We start from the raw sequence: 16,774 nt of genomic DNA, 5'->3' as shown, positions 1-16,774 counted from the left end.
AATTTACAGTTTTGTCTTGGGCCGCATTCATAGTCATCCTGGGCTGCATGCAGCCCGCAGCCAGCAGGTGGGACACCCCTCCTACGACATCCACACAAACAAAACAAACAAGCAAACACCTGGAGGTCCACGCTCCGGGAGCTCGCGATCCAGTAGTTGAAGCCCAGGACAATGTTACAGGCCACCAGGGCAGCCAGCACGAAGGGCGGTGACTTCATGGTCCGACGCCCGTTTCCCAGTCCCATCATCTCAAAGGCCAGGCTGAGAATCTGCCAAATAAATACAAACATACAAGCTTCAGTACTAGTACCCCATGCCCAACGCAGGTCACGCCCATTGTCCCAACCAACAGGAAGGCATCCGGCCCCAAAGCGTGACTGGCATCTCCTCCTTGAAATGTGAAGCTGCCAAGAGAACAGGTAAGCAGCCCCCACAGTGGGCAGCCGGGCTGGCCCCCCAGGGCAGGCTCACAGACAGCAGGCAAGTAACAATTTCTCTTTCACATCCATTTCCTCATCTGCAAAATGGAGACAGAATTACTAAGGGCACCCAGCTAAAGCCTTTCTTGAGCAAAGCAGAAAAGCACCCCCCCACACACACACCTGGAGTGTGAATTCGCTCTGTGTAAGTCAGGGACAGACAGGGCCTGTGGTCAGAAATGAGGCTGTCACGCCAGCTCACTCATTTTTCGCCCTTCAGAGCCCTTACCTGTGCAACCACAGCATGCTGAGGCACACAGGACAGTTACGAAGACTTTGAGCTGCAGAGAAACCCAAGCTTCTTTAAAGAAACACAAATACAGCTCACAAGAGAGGAGCCATCCATTTGGTTCATGGGCTTCAACTCAACGCTGGGTCTGGCTGGATCCCAGCACTGGTCACCAAGGACAAGGAAAGCTGACTTTGCCACTAGGGTTTTGCTGAGCACAAGAAGACAGGACCTTATCAGAGGGAGGGCAATAATCGCTTTTATGGGGCCAGCAATGGGGAAGGAGGATGGTGGGGTGGAAGGGGAGGAAAGAGCACCAGGGACACACCTTTTAAGGAAAGTCTTTGTGAGAACACAGAAAAGCTGACAGAGCCCACTCCCACCCTATGAGAGACGTCCTCCTTCTCAGCACAGGCATGCCCTGTTTTATTGCTCTTCGGTTTATTGAGGTTCGTAGGTGTTACGTTTTTAACAAATGGAAAGCAAGGTCCTCCACCAGCAAAAAGAGTGTGACTCGCTTTCTTGGAAGACTTGCTTTACTGCGGTGGCCTAAGCAGAACCCGCAGTGTCTCTGAGGCATGCCCGCACCAAGACGCGGGCCCCACTCCTCCATTCCAATTCCAAAGGGACTTAAGGCGGGGCCCAGGTGTTGGTGTTTTTCAACCTCCCCAGGTTATTCTAATGTGCAGCCACTCTTCTCAGTGTTTCGTGACGCATTTACAAGGAAGCAAGACCACTGGCACTGTTCTGCACGTGTCATGCATCACTCAGTAATACCTCTTGCCTCCCTTTTCGTGTAGCACATTCCAGTTTGCCCTGTTCTGTTTAAAGGGCTGACTCGGGCACCACTGTGTACCAGGGCATACACAGCCAGCTCCTACAGAGGGCCATCGGGGTTTTCTAGGCTTATTTCCAACAGCGTGGCCACAAACACTCTTCTACATCCACATCGGTGTTTGCAACGTCTTATCCAGGTGTACAATCCCTTATCCCCAATTCAGAAGTCCAGAATGCTCTAAAAACACAAAGGAATTTTTAATCACTCAGCCATCAACAAAACCTGACCTGAAACCAGTCAAGGTCTGACCAGAACTCACCTGAAGCTACTAACAATAGTCTTGATCTTTCTCCCTTCGAGTGAATATTCATGTACTTTGCTGCAGGAAGATTCCTGTTTGACTATGAGGTGCTGCTGCAGATCCTCCTGGGGTTGTGACATAATATATAACAAACGCATGGTATCACCTTCTGAATTCTGAAAAAATTCTTAATTCCAAGCACATCTGGCCTCAGGGGTCCTGAAGGGAAGGTAAACCAGCAAGGAGCCTACTACGCGTGAGGCACTGACCAAGTGCTTCTAATCCGGGGGCTCACTGACGTCTCCAGCAGTGCACGGGGGCATCCCCACCCCCACACTGCAGAGGATGGACTCTCACAGGCAGCTGTGGATACATTTCAGTACGTGGAATTGCTGGGCCCAAATATATATGGTTTAACATTGACAGCTCTTACCACCTCCAAAATATTTAGCAAATTACAAAAGGAAAAAAAATCCCTTTACAGGGGAGAACCCTAGCAGACACTGCCTGAGTTGGCCAGGTGGTCGAGATTAGCATCAGCAGCAACGAGACACGTCCACATCACCGACCACCTGATAGGAGGGAGGCACCAGGAGAAAACTTCTGAGGAACTCAGATCGAGGGCCATCACACAAAACATCTGACCGACACTCTTCGAAACCTGTCCAGATCATGAAAACTAAGGGAAAGACTGAGGAACTGTCACAGACTGAACAACTACGCAGTCACGACAACTCGACGCGAGACCGCGTCCTAGACGGGATCCCAAAACAGGAGAGGCCATTAGGGGAAACAGTGGTGAAATTCAGAAAAGTTACGTGCTTTGGTTAACGGGAGTGCCAAGGTTAATTTCTTTAACTTTGATAAACATAAGGGGGAAGGTGGGTGAGGGATATGTGGGAACCACCTGTACTATTTTTGCAACAATTTTACAAATTAAATTTCTAATGAAGTTTTTGATAGATCTTCCTATGTTGGCTGCCACAACATTTCCAATAATTAACCCTTCCATCAGCTGCATGAGAATTATTTGTTTTCTTACACAGTAACACATGAACTTTTTAATGTCTGATAATCTCATTAGCAGTGATATTTAAAAATACAGTTCTTCAGTTACAGGCATAAATGACAATCTTTTCATTCATTGGCCATTTGTATGTTCATTATGGTAAAAGACCTTTTCATAGCCTCTGCCCATTTTAAACTGGAGTGTTCATCTTATTGATTTGTAAGAGCTCTTTGTAAAGATAAACTAATCTTTGCTCTTTCATTAAATAATTTTTTCTCAATTTTTCATTTATTCTTTGACTTTCTCTGAAACTTTCTGCCCATAGTTTTTGGTTGTTGGCGGTGTTTTTAAAATAACCTAATAGCCCATGGCTGGTGTGGTTCGTTGGTTTGAGTGCCAGCCTGCAGACCGAAAGATTGCCGGTTCAATTCCCAGTCAGGGCACATGCCTGGGTTGCGGGCCAGGTCCCCCATAGGGCACGTGCAGGAGGCAACCAATTGATGTTTCTCCTGCATATCAATGTTTCTCTCCCTCCTTTCTCCTCTAAAAAATAAATAAATAAAACAACCCAATCTTGTCAATCTTTTATTGCTTCTGGATTTTGTTTAGAATTAGAAAGCCATTTCCTACTATTTCCTACTCTGAGTTTCAAAATACATTTACACACATCTCCTCTCAACATAGTTATGGTTTCATATCTATATTTAAATCTTTCATCCACGTAGAATTCCTTTTCAATATAAGGAGTAAGAAATACAAAGAAAAAGGCTTTTCTCTCTCTTTCTCTCTTTTTTCTTTTTTGGTAATGGCTAGCCAGTTCTTGCAGTGCCCTTTATCAAACACCCTGTTTTTATCTAGTGCCTTGAAAGGCTATCTGGTTTACACACCTACTCCCTAACAATATAATTTTAGATGAGACCCTTCAATGATCTTTTGTTGTCCCAGCAGGTGTAAGTTAGTGGGTAGGTGTCCTTTTATGTCTGAAAACAGCATATGAAGTCAGTTCAGTCAGCTCTCACTTCAAGGGAAGTATAGTGATGACCGTTTAATATTCTCTGTCCTTTAGCCAGTCAATAAAAAATTTATCGAGCAACCACGAGTCCGGAGCTGTGCTGGCTAGCACCAGGCAGCTCAAGGCAGTGTTAAGAGAACAAACACTGAAACCCAACGGCCAGTGTCAGATCCTGGTTCCACCTCTTCGGAGTCACAGGCCCCATCTGTGCCTCACCGTCCTCGGCCTGGGGTACTGTGAGGTTCAAGTGAGCTCTGATATAAGAAATGCTTGGAACCATGTCTGGCACACGGTAATCGCTCCACAAATGTTGACTGTTACCATTATCAGAGGTGGAAAGATGCATAACAATTATTTCCAGATCTAGGCTTTTCATATTTTATAAGGAAAAGGTGATGAATGTTTTCTTCCCACGACCATTCTGCTGAATAGAAAGCAGCCCCCTGCATTCCTCCTACTGACGCTCTGTACTTGCAGCAGTAACTGCACCACCTGGAGCTGACTCCCGGACGCCGCGGCAAACACAAGTCCAGTCTCGGAAGCCCCTTGCTATGACCCCGTGCGCTGCTGGCCAGGGGGGTGTGTGGCTGCCCAGAGGGCTGGGTTAGGAGAGCCCTGGGCTCCCAATGGATACAGGGCTGCCCCGGTGAGAAGGTAACCACGAGGAAGGAGGGGCCAACACTCACCCTTCAGCCCTGCAAAGTGCCCACCACTGCCTTGCAGGACTGTAGAAACCACTAGTGCTGAATATAAAGGGGCAATTACAGGTGAGAAAGGACAAAGACTGCACACAGTAATCCAGAGCCAGAGTTCACAGTTGTCAAAACTATAAGCGTTCTCCTTTCCCCCACCTTAAATTTAATACACGTGCACAGAGAGGGTGATGTAAGTCAATAGGAGATACGCTGCATCAGAAATATTAATGTTCATTTTAACTTAGGCTTCAGACTGTGTTTTGTCTCATATTTGGTTACAGGCATCTGATCATACTAAAAAATGATTAACCTAAATCAACCACACTCTGAAACCCCAAGCTTTCCTGCGGTAAAAGTAGTGTGTTTCTGCATTAAAAGTCTCTTGGTAAATTGGAAAAGTCACAAAATACTGCAGACTCTTCCTTGCTAGCTTAATTTTTAAAATTTGACCTTCTGGTTAAAATTATTGTTGGCTTATAAGACAAAATGTTTTATGAGAAAACACAGACCTCCAATAACTTTTTTAAAAGAGAAAAAGCACATGAAAATGGGCAACCTGACAAGTGCATCAGTCCCTTGACCCTCCTAGTTAAATACTTTTTCTTTTCATTTCCTTATTTTCACATGGGGTTTTAAATCATTCGGGCAAATATGTTTGAGCAATCAAACCAGATTAGCTTGCTTGGTCCGCGTCACCACTGCGGGACAATGCAGGGGCTCCGGGCTCCAAGCAGTGGGGCAGCTGCACCTTCATTCCTTCTCAGGAAGTGGCCCCACCTGGATATAGATTGGATGGCTGCCAGAGAGCCCGAGTTGCAGAGTAGGAAGTTCAGAAGTTACAGCATGAGCATGAGCAAACAAACCTGAGAACACTCCAGCTCAGCACTGGGGGCTATGAAGGACTCCGTCACTGACATTTTCTTGAGGGTTTAAAAACATTCCACCTGGTCTCGAGAATGTCCCGTGAGCAAACCAAGGCCCACGGGCCACAGCTGGCCTGTTCTGTGAATGCAGTTTTACTGAACACAGCCATGCCCATCCCGTAAGTGTTGCCCACAGCTGCTTTCTGGCTGCCAGGCAGAGTTAAACAGCTGACACAGAGACATCACAGGGTTATGATGAGGATGGAATCAGATAAAATTTTCATCTGGCCCTTTAGAGAAAGTTTGTCAACTCCTGCTCCAAACCATGGGTTTAAATAACCAAGTCCATTTGTTGTCCTTAAATTGCTTTCAAAACTTGCTAGGACGTACACAGAATCTCCTCCCCTCACTTCCCCAATCCACAATCATTACAAACATCACATTTTTCCCCATTCTGGAAGCTGATGGTTTCTGAAGAAAAGACGTTTAATAGCATGGTTACTACAGCTAATAATGATACTGTAATGTCTGTTTGAAGGTTGCTAAGAGAGATCGTGAAAGTTCTCATCACAAGAAAAATTTTCCTAACTGTATATGGGGACAGATGTTAACTGGATTTATTGTGATCATTTCACATTATACACATAGGCAACTACTGAATCATTACATGGGAAACTAATGTTAGATGTCAATTATACCTCAATAAAAACTTTTTAAAACTTTAAAAATTAATGTGCATATTTACTGTTATGTAGTGGAAATACCAAAAAAAAGAGATGGATGAGTTAAAATTCATGAGAGGAACCAAATTCGACCCTGTTTTTTCCAGCACTTGGAATTTACTGAAGAAAGGCCACCTCCCACGGGCATACCAAGACTACACCTCGGCAGGAGCTCCCGAATTTTTTCTCTCGTTCAGGAGTTGGCAAACTGCAGCCCAAGGACTAAATCCTGCCAGCCACCTGTTCCGCACACAGCCCCTGAGCTTAGGGTTTTTTTTTATCCTCACCCAAGGCCATACTCCCTGATTCTAGAGAGGGTAAGGGAGGAAGAAAGGGAGAGAAAAATCAATCGGTCGCCTCTCGTAGGGAGAGAAAAATCAATCAGTTGCCTCTCGTACGTCGCATCTGAGGACTGAGCCCGAAACCCAGGCATGTGCCCTGAATGGGCATTGAAACCGTGGCCCTTCAGTTTACAGAACGACACTCCAACTAACTGAGCCACACTGGCTAGGGCAGAGCTTAGGTTTTAAATGGTTGGAAAAAAAAAAATCAAAAGAATACTTGATGATACGTGAAAAGTACACAAAGTTAAAATTTGTGTCCATGAATATAGTCTTATTAGAACACAACCATGCCCATTCACGTATTTATTGTCTGTGGCTGTCAGGCCACAAGACTTGAGTAACTGTGACCCAGCCTGTATGGTCTCTGGCCCTTTAAAGAAAAGGGCTGCCAACCTCTGCTGCAGTTCCCTGCTTCTCAAAGGGTGGTCCCTGGGCCAACAGCATCAGCATCCCCTGGGGATGTTAGACATGCACGTTTTCCAGCCCAGGCCAGGCCCACTAAGTCGCACTTGGGGTGGGGCCCCCTACCTGTGTTTAAAAGTACTCTGGGTAACTCCGATGCAAGGCACGCCTGAGCACCACTGTACTCTCTAGGGAACCCTGGACAAGTCTGGCAGTGACTTCTGTTCTGGCTGCGCTCCTTTATTTTCCAGAAGCAGAAAGACATGTCGGCGAGGTGTTTAATCTTTGGAGAAACATTTGTATTCCCCTACTGTGTAAGGGCTGAGTTTGGTGTGTTATGCCCCCCTCCACACACACCCAGCTGTTTTTCGGCCTTTGGTTTTATTCTTCTATTGTCTCCCACCTCCCATCTGTGCCACATACATTTTTCACAAAACTTACCTACTACTGTCTGCCCTAGAGAAATTAGGTTTCCATTTATTTCTCTATGAAGTAAAGAGTAACCTAAAATGGACTCCATTTGAAGTAACTTCTCAGCCTGAGGTTCTTTTCTCCCCTTGGACATCTCAAAGTCGCTGTATGTGTGTGGATAAAGGTATTTATTATTTAATCAGAATGGACTGTCACCAAGTCCAGAGCAACACAGCTTATACAGGACCGTCTCCCTCACTGATGCAGAAAAAAATGGGGAGGCCCTGGCAGGGTCACTCAGTTAGTTAGAGCGGAGTCCCAATACACCAAGGTTGTGGGTTCGATGCCTGGTCAGGCCATATTACAAGAATCAACCAATGAATGCATAAGTAAGTGGACAATACATCAATGCTTTTGTTTTTTCTTCTCTTTCTCCCATCCTCTCTGTCTAAAAATAAATACTGCCTGGCTGGTGTGGCTCAGTGGATCAAGCACTGGCCTGTGAACCAAAGGGTCACCAGTCTGATTCCCAGTCAGGGCACATGCCTGGGTGGGTGGCCAGCCAGGTTCCCAGTGGCGGGTGCATGACAGGCAACCACACATTGATGTTTCTCTCCCTCTCTTTCTCCCTCCCTTCCCCTCTCTCTAAAAATAAATAAATAAAAATAAATATTTAAAAAGTGGGGAAAGATAAGGAAGAATCCATCAGATAAACAAGATGTGATGGTCTAGACTCTCCCATTCTGATAGCACTGAAATCAGAGAACTATAGTGAATTTTTTTCTAAATCACTCATTAGTTTATAATTTTATCTCTTCTAAAAACATGCCAAGGCAATACTTTTAGATACTGATAACAGCCATTGAGTCATCTTTCATTTCCAGCCCAACTGACCTCAAAAAGCCCGCAGTCCTGGCCAGGCTCAGGTGGAGCAGAAGAACCACTCGGCTGAGCGCAGGCAACCCACACACCCGAGGAACAAAAAATGATGGTTTTAAGTGTAGAGGTGATTTCTTATAGAGCAATAGGTAGTCAAAATACAAACTGTCGAGTGAAAAAAGTTCCCAAAATATTAATTATCATATGATCCCATTTTTGCTGAAAAAATTTTAAAAACACTCTCAATAAATGAACATATAGCAAATGTGTGTCAGGAAGGATACATACAAGCTATGGTGAGAGTAGAATGTATAGAGGAGAGGAAAAAATGAAGCTTTTGTTTTTACTTTATACAATCTTTTTCTCCTCAATAAGCACATTTTTAATACGAAAGCCGAACAGGAACAATAAAAAACTCAAATGTAAGGAAGATATACATTGGTAATATTAGCAAGTTTTGAAGCTGTATTTCTAGCATCCCCAGATTAAATCAAGGTATTTTACAGCTTCCCCTAAAACAAAACTATCATACCACAGATACGTCCGTGAAGTAGAGGAAAAAAGGGAACTCATTCAAACAGATTCCAAAGCTCTCTTCTGCGCTGGAACCCACCACTGGGGACCCCAAGTGGCAAAAAAGACCTCTATCCTCAAGGGACACAAGGAAGACCCAGGTCCCCACCTAGACTTGGGCGGGTAGACAAGAGGGCGTGCAGTGCAAGGACCCGTTTCCACCTGGGCGCCCGGCAGCTATTAGCCCTCTCCCGGCCCTCTGGAATCGTCCGCAAAGTGACAACCGCGGTATCTGTCTCCAAAGGCTGGTGTGAAAATTAAATTCGAGCATTTATGTGCCACCAAATAATTACTTAACTGAAGGGGACTGTTGTGGTATTATGTGGCCTTTTTTAGTCTCAATGGACTCATTTTTAAAAAGGGGGAGAGATTCATTGTACCTGCCTTCATGGGGTTCTTCTGATGATCAAGTAAAAGAATTATCTGAGGCTAAAATAAGAAACCAGCTGTCTACAGCGGGGTTCATGCATCCCACAGGGTGCCGGGGATGCTCCACCGAGCTGGGGATGGGCATCTCAGAAGTTACATTTATTTTTATCCAGAAAGTAGGATAGCAACTGTTTTACTGATATGATTATCACATAAAATAACCTAAATATATATTATATATACTAATTATGCTAATTATTGTATAGTACATTATATTGTCCTAATTTTATTACATTGCCATACAATACTAACTATGCTAATAAAAGTAGAAGTTGACTGCGTTCTCACTGAGTCTTTCTGTCCAAAGTCACATGTCATCACCCCTCAGAAGTGCCTAAGGCGCTCCTTTGCCTTAAGGACTTGCACAGAGAGGTGGACTGACATATAATTAAACATTACACAGGACACGAAGCTTTAAGATTCGTATAAAAAGCACAAATTAATTATACTAATAAACATGAGCACGGGCAAAGCCCAAGCCCAGTGCGGAAGGTGCATGGTTCTACCCGAGTCAGCTCTGCATGAACCACATGGAAGAAAAAACTAGGCTCTGGCCCTGACAGTGTGGTGCCCCCCGGAGAAGGGACAGGTCGCCAGTTTGATTCCCAGTCGGTACACGCCTGGGCTGCAGATTTGGTTCCCTGGTCGAGTCTGTTAGAGAGGTAACTGATAGATGTTTCTCTCCCTCTTTCTCCCTCCCTTTCCCTCTCTAAAAATAAACAAAATCTTTTTTAAAAAATCAAAAACACTGTGATCTGATACCTCTGTGCAGCTGTCAGAGGGGAGGAGGGTTGGGGAGCAGGGTGGAAAAGGTGAAGGAATTAGGGAAAAGAAACCCCCCACAGAGAATAGTATGGTAACTACCAGAGGGAAAGGGGAGTGGGTGGAGACAGAGAGGGTAAAGGGGGGGAGGGTAAATGGTGAAGGAAGGAGATTGGATTTGGGGTGGTGAACACACAATACACCTGAAACCTGTATTATTTTATCAATCAATGTCACCCCAATAAATTCAATTAAAAAAAAAAAAAGCAAACTACGATCTGACCAGAAACAGGGCAAAAATACTAAAAATTCAGGGAGTATTTGAACTAGGGTTTTACTTACAGTTATTAATAATTAATCCAGCCCTAAGTGTAAATTGGGCCTTGAGATACAAGCTAACAGTAGCACGTGGGGAGAGCCAAAAAGGTACTTCATTGAGATATAACTGACAGATGACATTCTATAAGTTTTAGGTGTTTAAGTGTTTTTTTACTAATGAGAATGCTAAATCTGGAAACCACAGCAAACTACAAAATATGTCATTGTAATCATATTACATAGTATTTTTACATGTATGTTCTTCCTGTCAGGCACTAATTAATCTTCAAAAATCTTAGCTGGGGGGAAGTATTATTAATACAGCCCTAAAAGATTTGAAAGAAAAATAAGATCAAAATGTAAAAATCTGAAAATCTGAGAAGGCATGCTTCCCCCCCCCCCTCCCCCCCCCCCCCGCCCCCTGAAAGTGTAGAGAAATTTGTGTGCCAAGCAAAGTAGACTCTGGGAATCTAGGAGACACTTCTTCCAGCCAAGTCTCTCTCACTGAAGTCTCGTCAGTAACCTGAAAGTCTACAAAAGAAAACCACAAAGAACAACTTTGGGGGGCAGGGGAGGGTGAGACAAATGAAATGCCATTCACACTTTCCTAAGGTGAGAGCAAAAGCATATCAAGACCATTCTTTCTACTTCTGCAAATGTTTTTTTAAAAATTTAACAAAGTTTTCTTTTGGAGGGGAAGGAGGGATTGTTTACAAAAAAGCAACATTTTTTTCTTATCCCAATTATTGATATTATTTAATAATATCCTTGAAAAAGAAAAGTTATTGTTAGGTCATTGAAAAAGAAATTTACCTCTTCCTAAAGCAGCTTACTTTCTAAAGATAAACACAATAATAATACCGCTGAGTTAAAGCCCAGGGCACAGGGACTCTCATCCCTCATCCCATTCTCCCTCCCTCCCTCCCCCCTGGCCCCTCCAGGCAGTTTTATAAGGGGGGAGGGTACAGGGATGGCCTTTGGGGACCACGCTGCCTTCCAGCTCCCTTTCACTTGAAGTGCCTGTCAAGGAGCCTTACTGCCCTGCTCCCCACGGCCTGCTTGGTGACACCCTTCCAACTCCTCCCTGCAGCGGCAGCTTCCCCAGGCTCTGCCCGGCCACCCCGTGTGCCCCGATGCAGAATCCCAGCCTGCACACTCACAGGGTTGTCAGGTTCAGCACAGCCCTCCCTGCTGCGGGAAGTGGTCAACCACCCTCCCTGCTCTTTCTGCCTCACCCCTGAAAACCTGTGTAAACCCAAGATCTTTGCATCCCCCACCAGCAACTGGACAAGCAGCTAGAAAGCAGATGGCATCCTTAGCTCCTAGTGACATGTCACTGCAATCTGACCCCTCCCGCACCCCCAGCACCCCTCCTCTCATCCTTGGTCTTGCATTTTTTAGCAAAACTGATGAAACAAACGTGATCACCTCACCATAGGAAAACAAAATAACATCCTGAAGAGCTAACCTTTTCCTTTAAACATCTTAAAAATTCAGTGTCTTTTTAACCAGTAACACTTTAAAAACTGAGTTCTGGCCTAAGATGAGTGTTAGCAAGTTACTGGTGTGTATTTACAAGTGAAGTTAGTCTCCCAGATAGCACGAGCTTAGTTGTATCTTTTATGACATGAGAAGGACCTAGACTGCCCCAGGGGACCACGAGGACCCTCAAGAGTTTACACAGCTCCCCCGGTCTCATGCTCCAAGTAATTCAGAAACACTAAAACTGCCTAAATTTGAGTCAATCTGATGGCCATAAGCCAAACAGAGTCACTCTGGCACTGTTAAATATTTCATCAGGCTGTTGGACATCTTAATAACCCCCGCCTAGGAATGTCCCTCAACATTTGCGTAATTTCAGGCTGTAGGCTCTTGGAGACCCCAACCAGACAAAGGAAATCTCAAAAAACGGTGAAAGCCCCACAAGTTTGTTAAAGCAAATTTAGAAATGGGACATCTGAAAACGTCTAGCATCATCATGGAACTCCGAACAATGACTCTTAAATTCTGCTAAAAAAATATTAATCAAAACAGGTATTTTTCCCACTTTGTTTTACAAACAACAACAACATTAAAACTGTTGAACAGGATGTGAAATATAAAGAGTATATAAACCCAGGAGACTATTTTTACAGCAGAGCAAAAGTTTTGTGGATCCTTCGCACAGCCAGTGGTGGCAAATACAGAAGGGGACCTGGATGGAGCATCCCTAAAACAGGCTCCACCTGGGCTGCAGCGGTGCGGTCCCAGGACCCAGTGTCCAGCTCCCGGTCACCTGCCAGGACACGACCGCTGCCAACGTGTGGCCGATCTACCCGAGGGTTGGGAGGTGGAGGGAAGGCGAGGAGGTGAGGTGACGGTGCCGCCAGCCCTCCTTCCCATCACGCCCACAGAACTGGCACAGGGAGACTTTGGGGACGCACGCTCTTGACTTTGGATGCCAACGCGCGTGACCAAGCTAAGAACAAAAAGAAAGGCCCGCATCGTCCCAGACTGGCCTCTGCAGGGGCAGGGAATCCTCGCACGGCCCCTCGGCGCTGAGGGATGAAGCCCAGGGGGTCCGGAGCCCAAGGGGTCCCGGAGATCCCGAAGCAAAGGCTCCGGCGTGGGAAGGTGCAGAGCAGGGGCCGAGCCGGCTCCGGGAAAAGGCTGCAGCTGGGGCGTACGCCGGGCGGTGTCTCCCTGGACCCGCACGGAGTCCCTGGGAGCGAACCCTAGGAAGGACGGAGAGAGTGAGGGCAGCCAGGGGACAGGGCGGCGACCCACAGAGGAACGCGCGCCATTCACTCACCTCCTGCCGCTCTGGCGGCCGCTCCGCGCTGCAAGCCTGCCTCCCAGGCCACGCTGCCGCTCTCCGGCTGCTGCCGCCAGCCCGCCGCTCCGTCCTCTCCGTCCACCGCAGCGGCGAGTCCCCGCCCCCTGGCAGCGCCCGAGGCGCGGGGAGGAGGCGGAGTCGCGGGCGCACGGAGGCGAGGCGTGTGCCCCCGGGGTCGCGCCTCTACGCCGGCCCCAGGGTGCGCGCGTCCAAGCCGGGCCGCCCCTCAGCGGGAGCGGGGAGAACGACGCTGCGCCCCCTGCTTGCCGCCTGCTCCCCTCCGCTGCTCAGCCAAGGCCCCCGGGCGTTCCTTGAGGACACAACTCCATAGCAGAAATTGCACGGTCCGGATACTTCTTAAGGAAGCACATAGGTGGGACGCAGCAGCGGAGCTGAGGGAATCTGGGGAGACAATTCCCCCACAGCTCCTGGCCAGCAAGGAATTTTCCGGAAATCAGAGCCAACCGCGCCCAGCGCCACGCACCTTGCCACATTCAAGTCTCTTTCAGGGATCCAGGCCCAAACTGTCCAGAGTAGAAGAGCCAGTGAAAAACAGATATGGGGCGACTATACTCACAATTTTTTTTTTTAATTCCACATCCCTTCCCAGTTGGCCGTAATCTCCATCCTGCCCTCCATCCCCCACCCAGCGACTGTTATCTCTAAAGCCATAATTTTTAGGCTGTGACACGCAGACTATTTGCCACAGATAAAATGAAGATTGCCAGGCGTAGGAAGTTTGGAAAGCACTGTCAGGTCATACCTCCCTGAGTGAATGCCACAAAACTAACATCTTACAGGCTTCCTACACTAGAAAATTCTAAAGCAATGGTTCTTAACCCTGACCGCACTGGCCAGAGGTTAGGATTATCTGGGAGCTTAATTTAGAGAATTCAGATGCCAGTTTCCACCTCTGGAGCTCTGAGTCCAAACACTGGTATTTTTGTTTCTTTTGCAGGGGTGTTCAACCTTTTGGCGTCTCTGGGCCACATGTCATATATATTGTGATACATAATCACACAAAAAAAATCACATAATGTTTTAAGTAAATTTGGGCCGCATCACAGCCATTCTGGACTGCAGGAGGCTCACAGGCTGCAGGTTGGACACTCCTGTTAACTTCCCAGGTAATTCTAACCTATGGCCAGGACTGAGAAAAGTTCTCATAGAATTACTTCCTTTGGAACTTACCTAGCCCCCGTTTCTGGGGTGGGAACCCCTTTCTCTCACCCCTCACAAATCCCAACAACAGAAAGATAAATGGGGAAGTACACAAACCCCTAAGGGTATGCTTGCAGTCAAAATTGTTTTCAACCTGAACAAAGACTCACCTTGAAAAGGGTGACCAAGATAACGCACAACCACCTGACCACAGATCTCCTTAAATGCCACAACATAGTTTTATGAGCCCAAACCTGCTGAACTGAATTATAAGCTGACAATAATGACCCCTTTAGAGTTACATTCTACCATATTCCAAAGCAAAATTTTTACTACTTACTGTTAGACGGTTACCTGGTCAGACCAAAAGTTCAAAACCTGAGGGTGTGTTGGACATCAGCCCTGGCTTTTCCAATTACTTGACTTGTATCATTTTGCTCTGATCTTCTAGTGGCCTCACCTGAGCACATCCAGGGGTGGGGACAGAGACAGTAAAGTCCGTTGGCTCCCCTGGTTATGTTGTGACTTCTTAGATTGGTAGACTGTCACTTTCATCTTATTTGCCTCTGAGTAGGTCTCCATTAGTACCTCTCACTTATCAGCAACTAAGTCAGCAGTGACTAAGCCAGTTGTTGAGAGCTAGGAAAGAGGGCTAGCCAATTTTAAGCATTGCTAAGCAGAAAACCTCTTGAAGGTCACCAGAATAGATAGGGGAGAGAAACAACATTGTCGGCCAAAGTAAGGGTAAAGGTAAACAATACGTGATTTGCAGAGGGCTTATTCTGAGTTACAGCCAATTAGAGGGCCATAAAACTTTGGGTGCCAGACTCATCTCGGGTCTGGACCCTTATCTTTAAACTGAGGGTACAAATTAAGTGGGACAGACAGATGGTTCTTATCAACAGGAGACAGACAGATAGTTCCTCCTGACCCCAGAGCTATGCAGAGATAGCCGCAACTCCCACTTTTGTAACTTGCTTGCTTGCTTCTCACCGTATAAAAGAGCTAGCCTGTGAGCGTTCGGCGCGACTCCCCTTTGCAGCCTTAACGGGCACCCTGGGAGTTCGCCCCTGCGCAGGTAAAAATAAAGTACCATCTAAGTGCACTCCACACGTCTCCATTTGATTTTCTGCTCGCGTACGGGATACAACATTTGGAGGCCCCAGCGGGATCTCCCTTTTGGGAGTTTTGCTTTCGGAGACTGGGTGGACAGTTCGAACTCAGTAAGTAATTTGTCAGGATCCTGTTTTGGTTTTGGTTTCAGTCCTCCGGAGGCTTTGCCCTGAGGTAGTAGGCAGGACGCTGCCGGAACCCTACCCAGGGGTTCGGAGAATAGTGGGACGCCACTTCCGAATATAGGTTTTGTCTCTGTGCCGCGCGGCCTTGTCGTGTTTGTCTGTGTTATGTTGTCGGAGGTATGTTATTAATGTAGTGAGAATGAGAGTGTGATTGTGTCTGTGGCTCCACCGGCATCAGCCTACGGAGCGTGCGTGGGCCCCAACCTGCGGTTCCTTAGTCTGTCATACGGCATAACGGCTGGGAGTTTAACCCGAATTCTACGCGGGCAGCCTTAGCTAAGACAGACCTAAGTCCTCGCGAGAGGAGAGGCCAGGCGGGCGAGGCGAATATCCTCCGACCTCGTTAGCTGTTTGTCTCGATATTGTGCTTGTCTCAGTTACGTGAAACTAACCCTTGTGAAAATGGGCCAGCGGGAGTCCACCCCCGAACTCCCCGCTTGATTGCATCTTGAATAACTTTTCTGATTTCCAGCGTCGTGCACGCGGCTACGTGAGCGTGCAGCTCGATCCGGAGTTCCTGCGGACTCTTTGCCAGCTAGAGTGGCTGACTTTTGGTGTCGGATGGCCTGCAGAGGGGACTTTCGACCTCCCGGTATTGTTTGCAGTTCGGGCCACAGTTTATAGAGCCCCACACCCCGATCAGATAGTTTACATCAATGTGTGGGTAGATATAGCCCCAGACAAGCCAGGCTATATTCAGAAATGTCTAAGAAGGAGTGCCTCCCGCGGAAGAACGGTTCTGTTAGCCGCGGGAAGAGGAAAACAAAAAGAAATTCCCGGAGCCCTCCGCACCGAGAGGGCGGAGGGTGCCTAAACTCTACCCCCACCACTACCAGGACCTGGGGAGGACATGTTAGACCCCTTGAATGCGCTCCCTCCCTACCCTAGGAGGGAAGTGCCGCATTCTACCCAGCCGGAGGAGGGAGGGACACTCTCGAGCCCTCCTCACACCCGAGGGGGAACTAGAGAAGGGGAGGAGGCTCTAGTATTCCCGGCACCTCCGGCACTTCTGCCACTCCGTGAGGCACCGCCCGGACCGGGTGCCCCTGCTGGAGCACCCCCTCGGTTGATATATGTTCCTTTCTCCACTAGTGATCTGTATAATTAGAAACACCAGAATCCCCCATTTTCTGAGAAACCGCAGGGATTAATTTCCCTACTAGAAACTATATTTAGGACTCACCAGCCAACCTGGGATGATTGTCAGACTCTATTTACCTCAGAAGAAAGGGAAAGAATTTATAGGGAGGTTGCAAAGATTGTGTTGGGAGAAGGGGAGGGAGGAATCTCCCGC

General features: G+C 47.0%; 1 protein-coding gene across 3 annotated transcripts in view; it reads right to left on the bottom strand.

Moving 5' to 3' along the window:
• The window catches only part of GOLM1 (golgi membrane protein 1), a 63,303-nt gene that overhangs the window by 36,762 nt on the left and 9,767 nt on the right, over nucleotides 1-16,774 (bottom strand). Inside the window, exons 1-2 of one of the 3 annotated variants that reach the window (XM_024560262.3) lie at nucleotides 12,998-13,152; nucleotides 120-269 (exon numbers count right to left, since the gene is read on the bottom strand). In XM_024560262.3, the coding sequence (XP_024416030.2) occupies nucleotides 120-248 (129 nt within the window). In that variant the 5' untranslated portion in view covers nucleotides 249-269; nucleotides 12,998-13,152. Of the gene's footprint in view, nucleotides 1-119; nucleotides 270-1,805; nucleotides 1,831-12,997; nucleotides 13,153-16,774 lie in introns of those variants that run through there. The other 2 variants (XM_053923432.1, XM_053923430.2) reach the window with 2 other exon arrangements.

Source organism: Desmodus rotundus, chromosome 1, assembly GCF_022682495.2.
Source record: "Desmodus rotundus isolate HL8 chromosome 1, HLdesRot8A.1, whole genome shotgun sequence".
Taxonomy (NCBI): Eukaryota; Metazoa; Chordata; class Mammalia; order Chiroptera; family Phyllostomidae; genus Desmodus; species Desmodus rotundus.
The sequence above is the reverse complement of the archived record's forward strand: the minus strand, read 5'-3'. Positions and strand labels throughout refer to the sequence as shown.